Source organism: Abrus precatorius, unplaced genomic scaffold, assembly GCF_003935025.1.
Source record: "Abrus precatorius isolate BTA unplaced genomic scaffold, Abrus_2018 Scaffold2, whole genome shotgun sequence".
Classification (NCBI taxonomy): domain Eukaryota; kingdom Viridiplantae; phylum Streptophyta; class Magnoliopsida; order Fabales; family Fabaceae; genus Abrus; species Abrus precatorius.
The window spans coordinates 29,203,448-29,226,486 of record NW_020874362.1 but is presented as its reverse complement, the minus strand read 5'-3'; the positions used below and the strand labels follow the sequence as shown (position 1 = coordinate 29,226,486).

The 23,039-nt window shown below is 29.5% G+C and overlaps 3 protein-coding genes across 6 annotated transcripts; 1 reads left to right on the top strand and 2 right to left on the bottom strand.

Moving 5' to 3' along the window:
* Positions 1–51: 51 nt before the first annotated feature.
* Positions 52–4,201, bottom strand: LOC113857419 (THO complex subunit 4A-like). The gene is made up of 5 exons (XM_027489279.1): positions 3,894–4,201; positions 3,621–3,776; positions 2,345–2,413; positions 2,080–2,261; positions 52–1,436 (listed from the first exon to the last, which is right to left on the bottom strand). The coding sequence occupies exons 1-5, from the start codon at positions 4,053–4,055 to the stop codon at positions 1,277–1,279; spliced, it is 729 nt and encodes a 242-aa protein (XP_027345080.1). The 5' UTR covers positions 4,056–4,201; the 3' UTR covers positions 52–1,276.
* Positions 4,202–5,527: 1,326 nt separating this feature from the next.
* On the bottom strand, positions 5,528–15,083 carry LOC113860258 (histone H2B). Of its 4 annotated transcripts, XM_027492980.1 has the most exons (3): positions 14,576–15,083; position 13,761; positions 5,536–6,088 (listed from the first exon to the last, which is right to left on the bottom strand). In XM_027492980.1, the coding sequence occupies exons 1-3, from the start codon at positions 15,004–15,006 to the stop codon at positions 5,717–5,719; spliced, it is 804 nt and encodes a 267-aa protein (XP_027348781.1). In that variant the 5' UTR covers positions 15,007–15,083; the 3' UTR covers positions 5,536–5,716. The 4 variants fall into 4 exon arrangements, with proteins under 4 accessions (XP_027348783.1, XP_027348781.1, XP_027348780.1 ...); XM_027492982.1 differs by lacking the exons at position 13,761; positions 14,576–15,083 and adding an exon at positions 6,122–6,163 and having other exon boundaries at positions 5,528–6,070; XM_027492979.1 differs by lacking the exon at position 13,761 and having other exon boundaries at positions 5,537–6,149; positions 14,567–15,083.
* LOC113860259 (glycine-rich RNA-binding protein 4, mitochondrial-like) lies at positions 11,839–13,777 on the top strand. The gene is made up of 6 exons (XM_027492983.1): positions 11,839–12,027; positions 12,195–12,292; positions 12,746–12,987; positions 13,121–13,189; positions 13,279–13,385; positions 13,546–13,777. The coding sequence occupies exons 3-6, from the start codon at positions 12,879–12,881 to the stop codon at positions 13,591–13,593; spliced, it is 333 nt and encodes a 110-aa protein (XP_027348784.1). The 5' UTR covers positions 11,839–12,027; positions 12,195–12,292; positions 12,746–12,878; the 3' UTR covers positions 13,594–13,777.
* Positions 15,084–23,039: the final 7,956 nt, after the last annotated feature.

Genomic DNA, 23,039 nt, shown 5'->3' with positions numbered 1-23,039 from the left:
TTAACGGTCGAAAAAGTTTTAAAAAATGCTAATAAGAATAAAGTTTCTTGTAAGAATTAGCAGCACTGAGGTGCAGAAGCATTGCTTTTATTCATATTCATTTACCCCAGCATATCAGAAACAACCCTTTGCAAGTTTCGGCTATGGCATGAGGGGGAGCATCACGATAAATCCACTTGGCAGAGACACAGGTCAGCTGTTGAACGAGTTAGCAATCCAGTCGATCATAATGCGTTAAAAAGATACCACGTAGTGGATTATTCCTCAAGCGTTCAAATGACATACATATTCTTCGCCTATCAGACTGCCCACTTTGATTATTTAAAAAACCTCATTAAAGGGTAAACGTTACACTATGTTTAGAGGAAGTTTAACATTCACCCTTTCCCTTTCCCACAGCTTGGAAGTGCACAAGTATAATGTTCATGTCCCCCAACGTCTGTCTGTTTACTTCAACAGCTACCCACTCTAGAAAGCATAAGCAAACAAGCACTTCTATCAACTGCTCCCTAGACTACGTTCATCTCACTTTCAGCCAGTAAACAATAGCCTGATCAAACGGAACCAGCACGTGACTTCTACCCCCCACGACAGTTGAGTTATTCAGTGGGTGTCGAAATCGCAACACGGACAACAGAACCTGAATGAACATGAGTGAATGTAAAATAAATACTAAGGATTGTTAACTTCATCCGTAGAAGTGTATCTCAACCGGTGCACTTGATGTAGTCAAATAGAACAGATGATATATTCCATCTCACAATATATGCCAAAGTTACCAGAGTCAGAAAAGATGTTCTCCCAAACATCTTAAGATAACAAACCTTGTTAACTAAAACAAGTATAGCAAAGCACAAGGTCATATAATAACATGAGATCACGTGACTTTTTTTTTTTTTTTTTGGTGGGGTGGTAGGGAGGAAAGAAAAGGCTGGGAGTCTACCTTAATTGAGGATTCCACTGTAATGGTATTGGTTTAATCAAAACAAGAAAACAGCTGTGGGCGAAATCTGCAGCCTCCCACATTTTGCAGCCAAACATTTCTTTGAGCATTGACAGACGAGATCATGGTTCCCACCTTCATAATCCACTTGTTGGTAAAACAAATTAAAGCCAATGAAAGCAACCTTGAGTGCATATTACATGCTAGAAGTAATCCATCCCCTTTTCCTAAAAAGTAGGGCCGCGACAAAGATACATAAACACGTATTCCATCACCAAGCCCCCAACAACCATATAGATGTAATAGCTTGAAAATAGAACAATGATAATTCCTTCAGTTCAATTCCATTGCCTCTGCATGATACTTCTCCAAATCAGCATCAAGATCATCTGCAGATAACTTTTCACCACGACCTCTTCCACGTCCTCGTTCCCTTCGAATGCCTTGCCCTCTTCCTCCTGGCCTTCTGAATGCCCCACCTCTTCCTTGTCCACTGAGCCAGACCAAGAACGCATAGTGTCATTTTTAATGTGAATATAAACAACCAACTTAACAGTTAAAACCAAAATTATTTCTTGATTCCCATCTCAACATAGGTCAAAAATATTCAAATTAAAAAGTTAAACACAAGATCCATACATGAAAATAGAAAACATAGATCTTGCACAGGAAACAAAGAAACAAATCCTCGCATCCAAATGCAGTAATTCATTCGTTCAGGGTCAGGGTCACTATTACAAACACAAAATGACAGGAAAGGACATTTATTTCAACAAGCTTGTGGCAGGGCATCATACACTGTTAAGATAGTTCCAAATTCCAATATGTCAAAGATCAACAAGTAATTGACTCGATTCAAAATATCTAAAAGCTCTCGAGCCATTGTGAAGATTGAAAATTGCAAGTAACAAGGAACAGTCATTGACTAATTGCAAACATCATAAAGCATGACTCAATCAAGTTTTGTATCAAGATTAAAAGTTTAAAACAATTCAAATTACAGTAATATATAGAACCCAGAAATCTCCAGTCAAAAATCCAAAAACTTGCCAAGCTAAGAACATATAATGCAAGGTATGAACCATCCAAAAGAACACATTAAATATAAAGCACTAAGTCATTAAGCAAGGGTATACCTTCGAGGAAACCCATTTGAATTTCCAACAGCTCCATTTGCAGGAGGAGCCACACCAGGTGTAGAAATGTTTGTTCCCACGATCGCTATCTTCATTGGTTTCCCATCTAATTGAACATTGTTATATCTCGTTACAGCAGCTATAGCATCAGCTTGTCGAGAAAAGACTACTTCTGCCGAACCCTATGAAAAAGAGTTTTTCTAAACTACAGCAGGACAGAACGAATTTATCAGAAGGACCAGATTATGCCAACAGGATAAGATACCTTCGATCTACCACTTCTGTCATAATGAACCCCATGCCGCTTCAGGTCCCCAACTTCATAAAACAATTCCTGCATTGTACAAAAATTGAATTCCAATCATTGACTGAAAAACTCTTATTTTGGAAGAACATGTGGTTGCAATTAATATTTGCGTCCTTTCTCAATAAAATAGTAAACTAGGCATATTGGATTTCTGGGTATAACAAAGTCAGACCAGTCCGTCAAAAGAACCAAAAGGCACACCCAAGACACTATTTTCAGTATCTAAGGTTAATGACTTTCTTAAGTAAGGCATGTTCTTAGGCGCTAAACACCTCAAGGCATTCAAACCCCCTAATGTGCTACGAGTACTTTTTGCTATTTAGTATTGACTACCTTGAAGCAGACACCAAAACATTATCTTCATTACATAGTCATTTACTCATTTCAACTGCAGAATTAGATGTGGGTTTCTAACTGTACCATGGTTTTCAAAAAAATAAAGATAACAGCTATAACAAATAACATAAATTGATTTAAAATTAAGATTACTTCATATTGTCTATAACTTTACATAGATGTATGTAGCCATGACAATAAGAGGACATTTGGAACTGCTTTTATGGAGCTTGTTTAGGTTTACAAAAATAATTGACTCCGATAAGCTCCTTGTAACTAATTTTGATAAGCTTAACAAAATGAGTTACTTTTAAGATTATTTTAATAAAGTTTGTGGTCAAATTTATAGCATGATGTCCCTTATGATAATTTCTCATTAAATAAACACTTAAGTTGTTTAACTAGACACACGCTAAGTAGACAAGTATTGACATCTTATTTTTCAAAGGTTAACAAATAAAGCCAATTTAAAATCAAATTTGAGGAGCTTCATCTACAATCTGCTGGGTCAGCGAGTGGCCAGGCAGAGGAAAAGCATTAAGAAGCACCAAGTGGAACCAGTTTGAAATCAATACAACAACTACGTAAAAGAACAACGGTAATTGCACAAACATGCGCTTACACACACATAACTGTAACCCGTACGCATCCCTCATATAATTAGTACAAATGCCTTCTTCCTATATGAAAGAACCTCAAGCTATGCAAAAAACAGTAAGAATTCAGAACCAACAATCATAAAAATAAAAAATAAAAATAAAAAAAAGCTCCCAATTATCTCTCTACTAACTGTCAAGGCTCATACTAAAATTCATTGATGAAAGTTCAATGCTATGCCAGATAACAAGAAGCGCAAGGACTGAGCTATGTACAAGAGAGAGAGAGAGAGAGAGAGTACCTTAATATCATCGTTGGAAACACCATAATCCAAATTTGAAATGTAGAGCTTGGTTCCAGTTTCTATGGAAGAGGCACGACCCCCTTGAGCAGGGTACCCCGCCACAGCCGCATGTTGACCTGCATAAAAATCGTGCTGCCACGCCGTCTCCGGCGCCTGAAACCGACGACCAATCAAATCCAACGAAAAAGTAGGGTTCGAAATCGAAAACCGTATCTCATCGAAATTTCAATTTAAAAAAAAAAAGAAAAAAAGTGGATAGAAGGTGGGTACCTTGGCAGTGGAATAGGGTGCGGCGCGGTTGGCGGCACGGTTGTTGAAACGACGAGAAGGTCCGGATCCGGAGGGTCGGGCGCGGCCGCGGAAATGTGCGGGCGCGGATTTTTTGTTGTTTTTGATGATATCGTCGAGCGTCATATCCAGAGCTGCTGACATCTTTGCTTCTTCAGATTTTTTACAAACCAAACGCTGAGAATGATAGGCCGTAGGGTTTCGTCGAGGGTTGGGGTTGGGACTTGTCACTCAGAGAGGGAGAAAAGTGACGTCCAGTTTGCTCTCAATATTTTTATTTACTCCCTCTTCTACTACATTACAAATTTAATCATTTATATTATCCAAAATTTTACAATTCATTTTTTAATATCACTTTAAAATATTACTAATTTAATTTTATACATATTGTAAGTTAATTTTTATGATACTTTATAAATTAAAAAAATATTTTTTCTTTTTTAATATGTAAAATAATCATTATTATTAATTTTATATTAATCAATAGTAAATTTAGTAATTTATTTAAATAAATAAATATTTTTTAATTTTTAAAATACTAAAAAAACTACAGATATCAATTTAAAAAAATATAAAATATCTTTTAAATTTTAAGGGTATTATAGTAAACACATTAATGTAAAATATTTATATTATTAATTAATTAAAATATATAATAAATAAAATTTGAATTAAATAAATAAATATAATAATTCATAATTAAATTTTCGCAATATATTTAAATTAAATTATAAAATATAGACTTCTTATATTTTATTTATATAAATATTAAATTTAAAAAAATAACTAAAAATTAATCATAATATATTTTATTACAAAAAACATTTATTACTCCTTATAACTTTAATATAATATTTTTTCAATAAAAATTTAGACAATTTAAGTTTTTTTTTTCAGATGCTTTTAGACTAACTTTATTGTCCACCAATTAAATGTTATAATAAATTATTAAAATAAAACTTTACATTTAATTAACAAATCAGGACAATAATAATTTAAAAAAATACACTCAATTTTAACTTAATTTTTAAAAATTAATTATAAAAATCGAAATTAACATAAACTATTTATTTCAGCTTTTTACAGAAAAAGAAAGTCTCTTTTACTCACAATTTACCCAATTAATATAAATATTTAAAAACAAACCAAAAATACATTTATCAAAGAATGATAATTAATATTAAATATTATTTGAAAAGTACTATAATTAAAATAAATAATACAATTTTTTTCACCATGGATAGATAAACAAATGAATAAAATTACAGCTAAGAAAATATGCGTTTCAATTCTTTGGCCCGAACCAAACCTGGAATAGAAAATCATGTTAACATTAATTATGTTTTCCTACGATCAACACAACACAAGGGATCATTAAAATAATAATTTATTACATCAAGAATATTAAAAATTAAATTTAAACAGTAATAATCTCACAATTACATTAATTTATTGATTATATTTTCTACATTAAATCCCAGTTACCAATTTTTTCAGTATATTACTAAACACATGCCTCATCAAGCAAAGTGAATAATTCCAATTAAGAGCGGTTAATCCATGCATCCACAGCCAATAATAAAACTACCTTAACAACAAGGCATAGAGTTACAGAACTAAATTTACTGAATCCATAGACAAAAGGTTCATCAAACCAGATTTCTTCACTTACAATTTCTTTTGAATAGGAAAAAAAAAAATCAACTACTAGTTCAAATCTAAACATATCCCTGACAGGATACCTAAACAAAGTTGGGGAGCCAACAAAGCCAACACGTTCCCAACAAAATCACAAGGTTGTTAGTTCAAGAACTAGTGAACTTGGTAACGGCTTTGGTACCCTCTGAGACAGCATGCTTAGCCAATTCTCCGGGCAGCACAAGCCTGACCGCGGTCTGAATTTCCCTCGAAGTGATGGTGGGTTTCTTGTTGTAACGAGCCAGTCTAGAAGCCTCCTGGGCAAGCTTCTCGAATATGTCGTTTATGAAGCTGTTCATTATACCCATGGCCTTGCTGGAGATTCCAATGTCAGGGTGAACCTGCTTGAGAACCTTGAAGATGTAGATCTTGTATGTCTCTATGCTCTTCTTGCTCCTCTTCTTCTTCTTGTCGCCAGCGGCACCTCCTTCCTTTGGTAGCTTCTTCCCGGCCTTTGGCTTCTTCTCCGCAGGCGGCGCCTTCTCCGCCACCGTTGACTTTTTCTCCTCGGCGGGTTTCTTCTCCGCAGGCTTCTTCTCTGCCTTGGGTGCCATCACTGATTGAGAATTTGAGATTACGAAGGGAATAAGGGTTTCGAATTGGAATACAAGTTGAAACGAATGGGAACTGTGAGAGGTATTGGTGGTTGAAGTGAATAATATATAAAAGAGTTTTCTTGATATTATTGGCTTATGAGGTTTCGCGCGGATCGATGACGTGGCACTGCTTTTATCTGTCAAATTACGTTACTTGAAAAGCACGAGAATGAACGGTCGCGATCTTTCTTTGAATATACTGGGACGTGGATCGATGAGTTGGCGATTACGTTGACCGTTGCTAAGATATAGGACCGCGTAGATGGACGGTTGAGATGCTTTTTATCTTTTCCCTCAAATTGGAATCTTTTCCAATGGAATTTAATTGTTTTATACTTTTTTATGTTTAAATTGCTTTTCACTTTAGTTTTGATTGCGCCCGTATTTTTATTTTTCATTGCGAGCCGATATTCACAACTCTGCTTGATCTTGCGCGCTCTTTTTTTCTTTTTTAATCACCAGAATCCGAAATTGAATATAACCATTATCAATGGTGGATTTAAAACAAGTTGATTTTTTCCTAATTTTATAAAAATATTTATAATCGAAAGCTAAATTACGATTTTTTCAATGAGTGTACAAATTTATATATAATGCATGTTTATTAAAAATAATAAAATATCGTATAATCTAAAAAATGTATAATATTAAAAACTATAATTTTAATAATTATATTTTTTTTCTTAACATGTATTATTTACCAAATGTTAAAAAATTATTTTAATTACAGTAAAAAAAGTTTGATAATCTGAGTAAATTATATAGTGAGATCTTAAAAAAAAAAAAAAATTATATCAGGTTATGACTTATGAAATTTGCCGCCTGGACAATGTCAAAGTAATGAAAGTGTGAGCCATGTTCTCTTGTCTTACTGGACAAAACATAAATGTTTTACTTATTTTTATTAAAAATAAATATATTATAAAATATATTATCCTTTAAAAAAAAAAGAAAACTAGCATTAATACTCGCAAAATTTATGCACTTTTTCATATTATCGTTTATCCTACGAGGCTACACCAATTTGTTTCTTATCATGAGGGATTTTTATACAAGCCTTTAATTCATAAGAATAGTTTGTGATTCTTTATTTACAAAAAAAAAAATTACAAAAACAAGTATTAAAATAATTGTTTACCTCTTATTGATTCTGATACTTTAAAAAGTAAATGCGATTTTAGTTTCTTCAATTTTAATTGTTTATGTTTAATTAGTTTAATTTTTAAAATGTTTAAATCAAGTTTTTTATCTTATATTTAAGATTTCTATCATATTTTGTATATTTTATTTTATACGTTTATTTAAATATCTTGTATTTTTTAATATTTATTTGTATATAAAATGTCATACTTATATTATATCTTTATTAATTATTAGATCAAATCATAGGGTGAAAGTCTCAATTTAAATATTTGCAAAACTAAAGAGATTGAATGTAAATAATTAAAATTGAGAGAATCAACATACAATTAAATATAAGAATTGCATCCTTAAACAAATATTTATTTGCCTTTATAGTTTTACTAGTTGTTCCTAAATCTTGTTGGTTTACGTGTTTTAAATTTCCATGCATTCTTTAAGCGAAACGATCAAGGTTTATAAGATAATTTAGTATGCTTGACGCATGTAATATTTTGAACATCATGAGATCCTCTATTAATGCTTGTGGTGATCTCTTAAGACTGTGATATCACCGTAGCATTATTAAGTTTGTTTACGGTCCAAGGTAATGCCCGTTGTTAAATGTAATTTAAGCAAATATATCAATTATTTTTATAATATGGATAAGAAAATATTTACTATAATTGTAGTTTAATTATTATATTTTTTTTATTACTTAGCTAATAATTTGAATAAAATATTCAAGTTTTTAAAAATAAATACAAAATATATAATAAATTCGATCTAAATTTTAAATGACATAACAATTTTATTATTATTATTACAATAATAAAACGTAATACTTATGATAAAAAAAATTAATATATCAAATATGCGAGGAGATAAATTTATTAAATATTTATCTACGTAACATGATTTGTATTATAATTTTAATTTTAATAATATAATTAAAGATCAAATTATAATATATAATTTATTACAAGGTAAATGTTTTCATTCAACAACTTTTCGTTCAAATTAGAAACTTTAATTTTTTAAAAAAAATTTAATTAGAACAAACATTAATATTTAAAATTTATAAAAACTCATAATTATTAATTTCTATTTCTAAAATCCTCTAATCATATCATTTTATTTTATTTTGTTTATTATCATAATTTTCTAAGTGTACAAAAAAATTATAATGTATTATGAATAAATAATTAACTGAAACATTAAAAACAAAGATAAATAATTAATTCAAAATAAATACTTAAATTAAAAATACAAATTCACATTACATATAACGTAGGTTTAGATCCTTTTTCCATAACTGAAAACATATAAAAATATCACATAAAAAATGCATAGTAAATAAATAAAAAATGATGAATTAATCACTTGATTTCCTAAAAATATAAATTCTTTAAATTAACGTTTGTAAAAAAAATCTGAAGATAAAATTGTTAATTATCAAAAATTTATTAAATTAAAAAATTTTACTCTATTTATTATTTTTCACATATATTTTAGGATTAGTAATATTTATTTGACTGTTATCTCGCTATGCAGGTTATATCAAATTAACTTTTTAAGGTTGATAATGTAGTTATGTGTGCTAATAATATTAAATATATATTTTTCTTAAAATTTACATTCCAAATATTTCTAAATTTAATTAATAGTTAAAAAAGAGTAAAACTAAGAGAACAAAATAAAAAGATTAATATAATTTACTTTGTAAATCTAACTTAATCTAGATCACAATAAATAATTTAGAAATATTAAATTTACACAATAAATACTTTTATTATAATATAAAATTATTAATTATCTTCCTCGTTTAAGTTGTAATGCTTGATACTTATCACCTATAAGGATTTGTTTTGAAATATAGTTTTATAATTACACACATGCCTTGCTTCAATGCTCAACTTGGTTCTTTTACTGTTCCTTGCTCGAATTATGTATGTACTGGATAGGGAATTGTTCAGTCTTACAAATAGAAAAAAGAAATCGAGTACCTATTTGGTCCAGTTTGCCCGAATATCTTGTTATCAGGATTAAAATGTAATTAATTCAGTTAAAGGTAATAATCAGAGCATTATCTACTTCAAGTAAAAAGTCAAAATCAAAGCTGACTTATCAGGCTCATTAGCCCATAATAAAGCCTACAAAAGGAAGGTAGGAAGTACAGGTAAAGTGTTGCCTTTCATTATAAAATAGCATTTATTTCTTAGAACCAAATCCTGACTTCAGCATCGGAATGCCTTTTGCAGGTATCCTCCTACGTCAGCAACGATCATAGAGACGTCATCACTACAGATCAGAGACTTGAAGATTAGTATTTCTCTAGCAGGAACAATGTATATTTTGTTGAATTTTTGAAAAACTAGCCTTTGCACTCTTTCTTTCAGCGAGGACAATTTGTGAGTCCTAACATGTGTGATATTTTATTAGATGCAATTTTATGATTGATTAATTAGCAATAAACAAACAATTTTTTTTGCTCAAGCCTCTAAAGTGTGGACATTCACAAGTATTTACTGTTATTTTTATTTGAGATTGTCTAAATTTATTTTTTCTCATAACTATATGTGTTAATAATAAGAATGTTTAAACAAAAATAAATTAAATAAGAGTGACAATACACACTCATTACTTATAACTTCAAAAGACTGTTCAACTCCATTTAAAGCAAAGCATAATCTTACCTGTCGTTTTCTACCCTTAATTATAAGTCAAATTCAAAGCGAATCAATTTTTTTACATAACTGTATAATTGAGATTCATACATTTTACTATTAAAAAATACTAAATTGTATTACTTAATTTATAAACATGTAGACGAATTCTCCAACTTCTGAGTTATTTCTTTATGTTTCGTAAAAGTAAACGACAATTCCAATTTAAGACAAAAATTCCCCATAATATCAGCTAAAACAATGGAACTCAGGTGAGAGGGATTCAGTTCCAATAGCTTTAATCTACACATTATTCATGACTACTCCTTTTCTTAGTAATCTACACATTGCAAGTAGGCAATACTGTATAGTCATGCTCCGACTTCTGTTAGGACCAGAGTAACTTGAAGTTCCCACCGATGTGGGACTTCATTCCTAACAACTTCTCCTCCAATTGTCAACAGTAATTGCACAGCGATGGCGTATTCTCACACCCATTAATAGCAAGAACATGGTTACTGCGGCATTATATTTCACATGATAAATATTAGTAAAATACCTTTTTATATATTTTTAATTATTAGTTAAATTTTATTAAAAACTGAAAAATATTAAAAATTAATTCAAGACTAAAAAAATCTGTAACTCACGTAATTTTTATAATTTTTAATTATCATTCCTCGTTTCACAGCCATCTTTCCTAATCAACAGAGGGCCAGTGAGGATAGTCAAGACTTTTGCCTTGCGAATGGGTGAAGAGCCAACGTATTAAAAAATGTTCATGTACCACTCCCTGCTCAAATTACGGATAACTCCTTTAGATCTAACATCTATACTTTTTCCCAGACTACCATCATTATTGATGTTATAGTAATCCTGACAAAGTGGACAGAGTTTAACTCAGATCGCTTGCGTGATTTGATGTTTACAGTGAAATTCTACAATTTGGTAAACAAATAAGTTCAAATGACCATTAAGAATTGAATTTTAGACCATTTTTTAACTTCTTTTCAGTGTATTTTTGAACATATTAATATCATACCAAAAGCTTTAAATTAGAACAGAAAGGGTATAAGAATTGTAATATAAAGTAATATATTACAAAACATACTGAAATTGAAATAAATTGTAAAAATGTAACATACAATTTTAATAACGATCAACATAAGTCTGTTAATTTCCAAGTCATTGAAACTAACTAACATGTAAAACTTTAATTTACAAAGATTTTTGGTAATGTACCACTATAAAAATCCTTTTAAACACAAAACAAAATCATATTTATATACAATTGTTTTCTAACCGTGTCTTGAGCTTTTTAACTGGTAACCATCGCTGATAGCCGTTAGTAATTACTAAAAATCATCCCAAGACTTTTGACGTCTTTTAATATGTTTTCTCTTCTTGTGGTTCTTCCCTTTGCTGCTTGGACTTGTAATTGAAATCCTTCTATTAAAATAATCTTCTTCTTCTTTTTTGACAATTTTTTGATAGATATTGAACTTAAAAAAAATTAGTTTATTCATCCACCATGAAGTATGGTCACTATTTAAATATGATTACTAGTTAATTTTCTAAAATTTTTTATTTTTATACGCAATGAATTATATGCTCTAAGGTGAATTTTACTATAAACTTGAAGAATTAACGATGGTCCCGGTAATTGACATAGATACAAAAAAATTATAACTCATTTTTTTATGTAAATCTTTTGACTGCATTATTCATCTTATCCTTCGCTTCTCTCTTTCTAAAATTATATAAGAAATTGTAATTTTAAGGAAAAGTATCATTACTTATTGCCTGAAACTGAACTTTTAAACATTATTTTAATAGGCCTTACTGAATATAGTACACAGGTCTAAAAATTTTAGATTTTACAGAAGCACCGTTCGGTTCTCTGAATTTTGTTTATCATTGGTGTGAGTAATTGAGTTTCTGGAAAAGTAGACTGAGCTGCGATGCGCGTAATCTTCTTCTGCAGCGAAGAACCACATCCAAAGGAGTGGTTCTATTGTTGAGGAAGACGCAAACAAGGTAACCATTTTTCAGGTTATACTCGTCATCAGTTTGAATAATCTCGTCTTCGTATGAGAGTGTATATTTTGATTCCCTTTGCTTCATTTAGATGTGGATGTTTTAGGCTGACCCATCTTTATGGTTATTGCTGTTTATCTGGGACCCCCTGTGGTTTGGATTTTAAGCTTGCACGTAATGTATTTGATCAAAGTTCTAAAAGCATCCAATACGAGGAGTTGATATTGACTTTATTTATTTGCAGCACATTGCCTCTACAACCGGAGTAAATATTCATTTCCGTCCTTATTTTTTGTTAAATTATTTTCATTTTTTTTATTTTAATTCTGTATTAAAACATACTAAAATAAATATTATTTTATAAAATTAAAAAATAAAGTAAATTTTTTGTAAAACAATTGATTAAATTGATTTATATCTATAATTTAAGGAACCAAAATAAATATTTACATAATTCTTAATCACATTTCTTTTATTTGTTTCTTTGTTCGGTTTTTAAAATCCAGACTAAACAAACAACGAGTTATTATATATAATTTTGTTTATCATGTGAAATGTTGTAGCATTAAAAAATGATTATAATAAAAATATGTAATTTAAATTAATTTTTACATTTAATTTAATTATATTTAACAATTTGAAATTAATTTTATGGACACCTAAAGTGTTAAGTCCTCTTCCAGTAATAATTGGTTTTTAACCGATATTTTAACTACAGGAATATACTTGCAGTTCCCTCGACATTGCATAGAGTTTTCACCCTTAACCTGGTTTGGTGTAGCGGGGAACGGGATGGCTTAGAGGTAGAACTGTGCGTAAAAACAGCTTGTCGTTTTTCCTGGTTAGCAATTATGCGCATAACCAACGTAATAGCGGGCAACGCTCTTCTTTTCCGGAGTTCACCCTTGGCACGATTTCTATGCCAGCGCCATCATTCGTCTACCAATTTGTTTGTCGCAGGTCTTCTCCAACTTTCATTTCTCCTACAATATTTTTTAGAAATAACAATTGCATCTTTGGAGTGTTTATTAAATACCAATTGTCGGAATCGATGTTCGTGTTTCAGTTTTAACTGTTTACTTTTTTAACGAAGGGCTTTCCTACGACACGAATGAACCTGTTTTGAGAGATGCGTTTGGACAACATGGTGAAATCATTGAAGGTAAAAATAAACTTTTTTTTTTCTTATTCTGGATTCCCAAATTGGTTAGGTTTTTGGGTTGTAAAAAATTAATGATTTTCATTTTCTAGTTAAAGTAATATGTGATCACGTGACTGGACAATCAAGAGGGTATGGATTCGTGCGGTTCGCTTCTGAAATTTCAGCCGCCACAGCTCGCAAAGAAATGGATGGCCAGGTTTTTATTTTTTGTTATTTTCTATTGCCCCTTTTTTGTTTTAGATAAATTCACCCGCATATCTACGTTGATTAAATATGTGGGTTTTTTCGGCAAAAAGTTATGCTTATATTTCATCTAACATTGTTGTACGTGAACCTTGTTCCTAATAATTTCTCAGATAGTGGATGGCAGACCCATTCGGGTGAGTTATGCGCACAAAGGGTAGCCGTCAAAACTGCCAAACAATTCACAAGACTTGAAGTCTGTATTCTGAGCTTTAGTCATTAGTCATGAAATGCAAATTTAATACATAGCGGCGTTCTAGATAATCATTTTCCCACAAATCTCATTCTGTCAAACAAATATTGTAATGATACTTTTCTTACTCAATACTCTTCTTTCTTTTTTTTCTATTTCTCTGGTGTGAGACAAGCAATAGTAAAACTAATTGAGCATTCATTTTATTTAATATCGATTGAAAATTAAGGTTCAAGAACAAAATAACTGCATCCACAACCCGTATAGCAATGGCTTGACGTTCGCGAATCTCTAATTTTATAATGCACCCAAAACGAATCTACTTTTGCAAAGTTCAAACCTTGTGAGCACGTTATTTATCCAAGCAAACTTCCCAATTCATCTTGAATCAGGCAACTCGTCAATGCTATGTTAACCAATCACAGTTCTAAAGCCTTCCAAATGACTTTCACCTAAAAAAGAAAAGCGGACACCCACATCAAAAGTAAAATGCCTCCAGAATATAAGGGCAAACGGAATGTCATAAATCCTCCATTAAAAATGAAATTATATATATATATACACACACACACACATAAACATCTATTCCTTATACGAGATTCGAAAATTAAAATAAACAACTCCAAAAATAAATTCAGAACTACAATGATTGATATAGAATCTTCAAAGTATCTTTAGTTCACATAGTACTTAAAAGTTAAACAACTAATCCATGTTCCATACCAACAATATACGGCCCTATATCATCAATTCTAACATTTCAATACACAAAAAGGATCGACCAGACCCCATTTTTTTAATTCCAAATTTAAAAAAAAAAAACTAATAATTAAAATCTAAGCATAGGTCATTAGATCTAACAGATAACTAAACAGAATTGGGGAATTAACGAGCCAACAAACAACACCCCCAACACAATCACAAGGCTGTTACTTCAAGAGCTAGTGAACTTGGTAACAGCTTTGGTACCCTCTGAGACAGCATGCTTAGCCAATTCTCCGGGCAGCACAAGCCTGACCGCGGTCTGAATTTCCCTTGAAGTGATGGTGGGTTTCTTGTTGTAACGAGCCAGTCTAGAAGCTTCCTGGGCAAGCTTCTCGAATATGTCGTTGATGAAGCTGTTCATTATACCCATGGCCTTGCTGGAGATTCCAATGTCTGGGTGAACTTGCTTGAGAACCTTGAAGATGTAGATCTTGTATGTCTCTATGCTCTTCTTGTTTCTCTTCTTCTTCTTGTCGCCCGCGGCACCTCCTTCCTTAGGAAGCTTCTTCCCGGCCTTTGGCTTCTTCTCTGCCGGCGGTGCCTTCTCCGCCACCGTCGACTTCTTCTCCTCGGCGGGTTTCTTCTCTGCGGGCTTCTTCTCTGCCTTGGGCGCCATCACTGATCCAGAAATTGGCACTTCGAAGGGAAAATAGGGTTTCGAATTGGGACCGGAACTGCTTAATCGGAAAGGATGAGTGAGTTGTGAATGAGATTTGACTGCAGGGTTGATTAATATATAAAGGGATTTTCGCGTTCTTATTGGGCAGGGAGCTTTCTCGCGGATCGATGACGTGGATAACTTTATCTATGAAAGGAGAACGGGAAAATAGACGGCTAAGATCTTGCAAGGACTCGACTTGAATGCGGATTGATGAGGTGGTGAAATAAGGATACATAGATGGACGGATGAGATGCTTTCTTTCTTTTTCCTCAAAATTGGACTCTTTCTCTCCCCATGTTTTTAGTTTTCGTTGCGCGCCCAAATAATTATCAAGCGCGGTTCAGAAAAAAATTTGCGCGGTTTATCCTTAAAACCAAGTGATTATTAAAAGTCTAATTTTGCTAATATGTTTTATTTTTTAAAAAAAATAATGTATATTGGTATGTACAATTATTAAGGTCCATGTGATAACCATGACCTTTTTTAAAAATGTTAAAGAAATAATTTGTTAAAATATATTTTTTAAGAAATAGATAGATTTATTTTAACAAACTCTATGTATGTACATTCAAGATAACTATATTTTTTTATGTACTTCTAAAAATATTTAATCTAAAAATATAAATAGTAAAGTTTATTTAAATTTATAATATTTATATTTTCAAATATATAAAATATATTTTATCATATAATTTATTGTATCTTTTATAGAGAAAAACAAATAAATAAAACAAAAAATGAAAAAAATTACAATCTTAAATGTAAAAGTTTTTAGCATTAACACGAATAAACATTTTCAAATTTGTAAGAGGTGAAATTTAATATTTGAAACTATAAAACTCTCAACTTAACTATAAATTTATTATATTTTCACATATGATTGTGTTATAATTATTTATAATTATTCTCAATTACTCATTTATATCTCGAGTGAAATTAATATACACACGAAAGGGAGAAATATTTTTCATAACAAAGTTTGTTACCTACATGATGTAAGAATAATACAAAAAGTGTATGATATTTATATTTATATTCATTTTTAACTTTTGAAATATGACTATAAGTTTAACGAGTATTATCATAAGCGAACTTATAAGTTTTTCTAAACTGATTTTCATCTTTATTTTTAACAATATTGAGATCAACTCTTATTGAACTCCCAAAAAACTTTCAGTGACATTGAGAATGAATTAGCCTTAAAGTGAACCTAACATTTTAGATGGATACGAAGTTTTTGCACATGTTCATATAAATTAATCCTATTAATAAAGTTTATCGCATCAAATATAACTTCATAAATTGAGATATCTTTTTTAACATTTCTAACCTCCATCGTAGTTTAACTAAAAAATAAGAGATTATTTTTTTTATGCTGATTCATAATCCAATTGTTACCATAAAATAAAATTGTAAATTTTTTGTTCTAAAAACATTTTCAAATATATATACTCTTAGCTATCAAACATAATTTAACACATTGCAAAGTATTCTCAGTATAAGTGTGACATATGGAGTAAACACATGAAGACATTAAGTTTCTATCATATCTTTTTAAGTAATTTGTAGAAAAGGCATTGTAACAAATAAGTTAAATTAAGAATTTAATTTTGTTCACGTAAAGAATGTGTTAAATTCACCTCTAATTAATATATCGTTGCAATTTTTTTATTAACAAATTAGTTAAAACTATGTCTAGTTATATAGCTTATTGTATATTGAATATATTAATATTATATATATATATATATATATATATATAGTAAATAAAATGAGTCACCTATCCAATTTGAGCATGTGAGTTGTATGTGACAATCTTTAGTGTGTTCAATAAAAAATATAGTTTTAATTTAAGTTTCTATAAATGTTCTTCAAATTCACCAAAGCTCACATTTTTTTAAAGCTTTTTGAGTTTGTGTAAATTAAATTACATCAAGTTTTATTGAATTAAATACAAATGTAGAAATTTAATTCAATTTGCAATTAGATTCTTATATTTGATTATACATGTATAAATTAGCTCACTTTAGTGTATATATATATATATATATATACACGCAAAAGTAATATTTTCTTATATTAATATAAGTGTAAAAATTATTATAAATTGAACATTTCATTTAACTTACACTTAATAATTAGTGAAATAATAAATTATAACCCGTTACATATAAGTTAAATAAATAACTCATAATTGAATTTAAAATTTTTTAGATTTACACTAATATGAAATAATCTATTTATATATATATATATATTTAAAAGTAGCGTACATACACAAATATTGTGACTTTATTTATTAGCATGACATTGTAACTTGTTTGAAAGTTTATAACTTAATTTTATAAAAAACAAAGTTGTAGAACTATTTGACAATCATAAAATAAAACAAACCTTTACTTTTTACAATTTGATTTTAAAAGAGTTGTTGAAGTAGCATTCAATTTTATGTTGCAATTAAATTTATCCATTTTATCTTTATCCTTTTTAATAAATTATACATAGGTTTAAAATCTTAAACTCTTATTTTCAATTATTTTTGATATCACATTCACAGTGTTGGTTAAAGATTTTTAAAAAATGTTAATATTAAATGGAGTTAAGGAGTATTTTTTAAACAAAAGTAAGACAAAGTATAGCAAAAAAATAAAATAAAATAATATATATATATATATATATATATATAAAGATTGTGCATTGAAAGTCAAAAGTAAAAATAATATTATACTACTAGTTTTCAAACTTAAATAGTTGAAACTCATTATATAAAATGATAAAAAAATTAATGAAAGTTATTCATATAATACAAGTTGAGTAGTTAAAATGACAAGATAGAGAGTATTTTATTTGTAACTATAAATTATTTGTCAATATTATATAGACATTTTATCACACTACAATAAAATCAACAATTATATACATTAGTGAATGTTATGTCTTAAATAAACAATATAAAAAAGTAAGAGTGAAAAAAATAAAACATTAAAGTAAATAAATAGTCATACAAAAAATAATAGAATAAGAAATAATCACATGCATAAAAATATTGGAGTAATATTTACAGTAGAAAGATGATTGAAAAATGTCTTGGGTGGTTTATTTTATTTTCTAATTATCAACATTTTATTAAGGATGAATTTATAGGTAAAGGGATACTATAACCTATTACAACTTTAAAAGATAATTAACAATACATATCAATGAATTATTAATCCAATTTATATATACAATCGATCATTCTAAAGGCCTTGCAAGCCACTTCTAAGATACATATCTCAAACATTTGACCAAAACTTTGATTTATTCATATAATTATTTTTCATAAATTTAGATTAAGCTTGTAAATTAAAGTTGGGGTTGTGCTTCTCCCTTCACATTGGGAGGTAGTATTCTTTTCAAATGTATCCTCACCCAATCACACAACATCTATATTAATATTGAAAATTAAGTCATTATTGATATTAATTTAATAATTTAAATTTTTTCTTATTCGCACATATGCAACGTTCTTCATAGAATTTGATTACGTACTTTCAAACTCTTATTGATAATGTGCAAATATCTGACACAAAATCATGTAAATTTTATTCATAATAATTTACCCATTATTATTTTCCATCTATGTTTTCTACACCATCTTTTATCACATTGTCTTTTTTGTTGCGATTCCTGCTATTAAATTATCTAAAGTAGGTTAATTACATACAAATGGATAATATAAATTTTAACATAATAAAAAAATAACCTATAAAAACTTAAGAGAATTTTATTAAAAGAGATATTTGATTAATAATATTTATAAAATTATAATTTTTGATGACTTTAATGATCTTAAATAATTAATATAATCAACTTTACAAGGCAGGATTATTGTATTATAAGAATTTATTGAAAATTTTATCAGAGTCAGAAACTAAAATTCATTCACTGTTCCTATGCGTGTTGGCCAATTTAACTACTAGTTATGCATGTCATACCCTGTAAACAAGTGCTTAAAACACCATTTTTTTTTCTTTAATTTATCCACCAGCCTTTTCTCCAATAAGTAATCCATATCAGCGGCCCAAACGTTCATATAAAGATAAAAGTATGGATTTTTTTTATCCAAAAGACTAAAAATCAGTAAATTCTAAAGAAAAAGACAGAGAATAATTTGGTAGATTATGTCTTGAACCCATGTATAATAACCCAAGTTAATAATATAAGCACAAGTTTATAAAATGGGCCAATCTGTCCCATCTTATTTTTATTAATTTATTACGGGCTCATATTTACCCATCTTACTACATTTAGTCCGTAGTTATGTTCATTTTTTTAGATCCCTTTTATTGTTTGCTCCATTAACAGTTTTGCTATTCATAGTAGTGCACAGGGTTAGTACATTAGAACAAACGCATAATAGATGGTTCAATCTTTTTCATCATTCTTTATAAATGTTACTCGCAACACTCTCTCTCGGGTATGCCTATGCAACGTATAAAATAATGTGTGGTACCCTGTTTCTGTCTCATCGAGCTCAAGAATTATGAAACTAAAGTAAAGCTTTGGGCCATCTGAGGTTTTGACCATGATGACAACGAGGAATATGAAACGTGTGATCCACAAATGACAAAGCTGCATCGGATCCCATAATTAAGGAAGCTGCACTCTCAATTTGATATTCCCCTTTAATCATGAGCGTTCTTATTGAAAAGCTTCAAAATTATGAATAAATTGCGTGTTATATATATATATATATAGTTCAAAAGCCCAACAATATTAAAGAAGCCCAAATTAGGAAAATATCAGTTCATGTTTAATCTTCATTATATTTGTGGATTTTTTATTTTATTAAATAAATTATAATCAAGATCAAATCTATATACTCGATCAAAATCAAGATGTTTCCCAGATTTTAAAATGCCTGAACTTTAAACTCTTGGTAGAATCCGTATTAAAAGACTAGCACGTTGTCTTCGCCATTTCATAATCGGTAATAACATACACAAATAACCAGATTTTTTCATCCACAGTTCATATCCTTGGATTATATAGAGTACGGCAAAGGGTGTAGAGACACACACGTATATGGCAAACTAATCATATTATTCCGGGTAGCTTTCAAAATGCTTGAACATATCAAAATCATAACATGAAAAGTTTAAAAAGGAAATAAAAAGCAAAAACGAAAATAGAACTGCAAAAGGGTATACAACAGGACACATAAAAAAGTTATAATCTAAGCAACCATAACTTCCTTAGTACTGTTTCATGGAGCTGCATACGTAGAGGAAATGAATATTTTCAATACCTTGTTTTTCTTCTGAAAATAAAAAGTATAGAGGAGCAAGGATCATGTATCTCATCCTGTCCCTATATAAAGGGTGCCACTGCCAAAGGATCTTCAGTTGCCCAAATGATCAAACAAGTCCAAAGACTTGCTATTGTCATTGGTTTATCACGAACTCCGTGTCATCATCCTCGTTTGCACCGTCCATAATCTTGCAGTTGCTTGCCTTGGTTGCCATCCAAATTTCCATATTGAACTACAATAAAAACACACCTAGCTAGGCAATTATGGAGACTAAGATTATGAAACCGATCATTGGTCTAAGAGAAAAAAGAGAAGGAGAATTTTCTAAACTATAAAGGAGGCGGAAGGTATTTCTTTTGGGCATGGAAGGGGGTGGGTGGGGCAAAGACAAAGGATCTTCTAAAGCATATACCTAGACCATTAACATGCTGGCCCATTCCTTTTCACATATGCTTTTGGCATCTTTTCTATGAATTAATATAATTATACGGTTCTTTTAAGGACAAACAATAAAAATTTATATATAACTTTTTTAATTCAAAATTATAGTACATCAAAAAATATACAACTTTTAATAAAAATGTAATATTTATTGATTTCTTAAATACAAGTTACAAAATTATAATTATACTGTTGAATGTGGAAGTACCTAAATATTTCAGTTATGTTTCTCTTTTCTTCTCTTTAAAAAATAAGTAATTTTGGCCTCGTCTTGGATTTCACCCTATGAAGTGTTTATTAATGCGAATTGAGGTGTCATTCGGTCATTCTGCTCAAAGCCTTATTGAATTTGCTTCTTAAATCGTAAGCTCAAACAGAAAGATGACAAAACGAAAAAGGCCAAAACTGAGTCCTTTCATTATTGGGTGTTGCTGGGGTCATGGATGGCCTCATGGGTACCACTTCATTGGTATTCAATGTCACATGGTGCACACTAGCTGCATAAGGCCCATTGTGAAGAATCTATTAATAAGCATATGGAAAGCACAATTAAAGTCCAAATAGGCCACAATATCCTACTTAGGGCTTTGAATTTAGTTTACATTTTTTAAAAATGTGAATTAATTCACCAATGGCACTTGGCTACTTTTGCCAATAGCAATTGTGACCAGCTAACATGAACATGATTCCCTCTCATTTTTTAAGGGATTGTTGATAAGTCATTCATGCCATGATTGACAACATCTTGTTCAATTCCAGGCATTTTCTTGTACCTAAAATTTGTGAACTGCTATTATGTTATTTGATTAGTTAAAAGTACAAACAAAAATATATAAAACATTAAAATTTAAATTACACTCTTGTATATTTTTACATTTAACATTCTTCCCAAAAATTTAAGCTATTGATTTTGAAATTAATAGCCGCTGTCCAATATATAGCTTACAGTTGGACATTGAGTGCGAATATACGTGGCTTAGAATTTTGGTAACTTTTCACTGAACTTTCTGATAAAGTTTGGTAAACAAATCGTAGAACATTTCTGACAAATATGATATTACAACCAATCCAATGTATTCAATTCAAATACAACATGGTTGATGATGTAGAATTCAGCGTCTGGTGCAGCTATTAACTTCTATTTTTTTTTGAATTTTTGCAATAGTCTGCTAAGGTAGATGTTGCATGTACCAATCAGATGCTTATCCTAAGCCTCCCTTGCCTCATGAATCATGATCAACAAGTTTGCAAAATTTGATTTCAAAAAGATTGTGCAAATTTTCACCGTAAAAATTCTGAAACAACAGCGGATAATAGCAATAACATACTGTTAACATATTTTTTTAACATATTTATTTTAAAGATTATTAAAAACTTTAAACAAATATTAAATTAATTTTTTTAAAAGAAACTAAACATTTTTAATACATTTTTATCATAAAGTATATTACTAGCATTCCTTGTCTTAGTTATTTTATGTGAGTATGAAGGGGACAAAATTCAAATTCATGCTCCTATCAACCAAAACTTAGGCCACATGCATAAAATTTGTGGGAGAGAATATGACCTTAATAATCGAATTGCGTGTCAGGTAATAAAATAAATTGTTGACTTAAAAAAAAAAAACACATATAAACCCAGTCATCACAACACATAAAGGTAATTCACTGCATTATAATGGCATGTTGATAAAACAATTTATAATATACTTTATTTATATTATATTATTTATTTTTCTCTTGTCTGTCTCTGTTCTTTTACTTTTTATAAATAACGTATCTTGTCAAGGAATGTTAGTTCATCATAAAGTTGATACGTTAAGAGGTTACGCAATCAAAATAACAATTTTAAAAAGAAAATAATGCATTTTTTTAAAATCATAAATATTATTTTTGTTCAAATCAAATAAAATTTCTCTGAGTGATACAACTTCTCATTTAAGTATTTAATGTAATTATACTCGGTAGAATTCAAAATTGATTCACATGTTAAGTTAAATAATTTTAAAAATTGATCAATGTGCTGAGTAATAAATAATGTATATTTTAATAAAAAATATGTAATAATTCATTTAATTTAATAAAAATGTATAATTTAAATAAATTTGCACATGGATTTTACTATATTTAATCATTTATAATTTATTTTTTTAAAATAATTATACGTAGTTTTAAATCAAACAGACTAAAAGTATGATGTGGACTTTATTGGCTGAAAATTAACATTTTAAAAAGAATGATGTATATGAAAGAGG

Bases quoted from the DNA above. Each gene is read 5' to 3' on its own strand.
- LOC113857419 (XM_027489279.1), bottom strand. From the start codon at position 4,055: ATGTCAGCAGCTCTGGATATGACGCTCGACGATATCATCAAAAACAAC. The intron at 3,777-3,893 runs GTACCCACCTTC...CGTCGGTTTCAG, and splicing joins CACCCTATTCCACTGCCAAG to GCGCCGGAGACGGCGTGGCA. The intron at 1,437-2,079 runs GTATACCCTTGC...GGTCTGGCTCAG, and splicing joins TCAAATGGGTTTCCTCGAAG to TGGACAAGGAAGAGGTGGGG.
- LOC113860259 (XM_027492983.1), top strand. From the start codon at position 12,879: ATGCGCATAACCAACGTAATAGCGGGCAACGCTCTTCTTTTCCGGAGT. The intron at 13,190-13,278 runs GTAAAAATAAAC...TTCATTTTCTAG, and splicing joins ACATGGTGAAATCATTGAAG to TTAAAGTAATATGTGATCAC. The intron at 13,386-13,545 runs GTTTTTATTTTT...ATAATTTCTCAG, and splicing joins GCAAAGAAATGGATGGCCAG to ATAGTGGATGGCAGACCCAT.
- LOC113860258 (XM_027492979.1), bottom strand. From the start codon at position 15,006: ATGGCGCCCAAGGCAGAGAAGAAGCCCGCAGAGAAGAAACCCGCCGAG. The intron at 6,150-14,566 runs CTCTTGAAGTAA...GGCACCCAAGGC, and splicing joins GCTGTTACCAAGTTCACTAG to AGAGAAGAAGCCTGCGGAGA.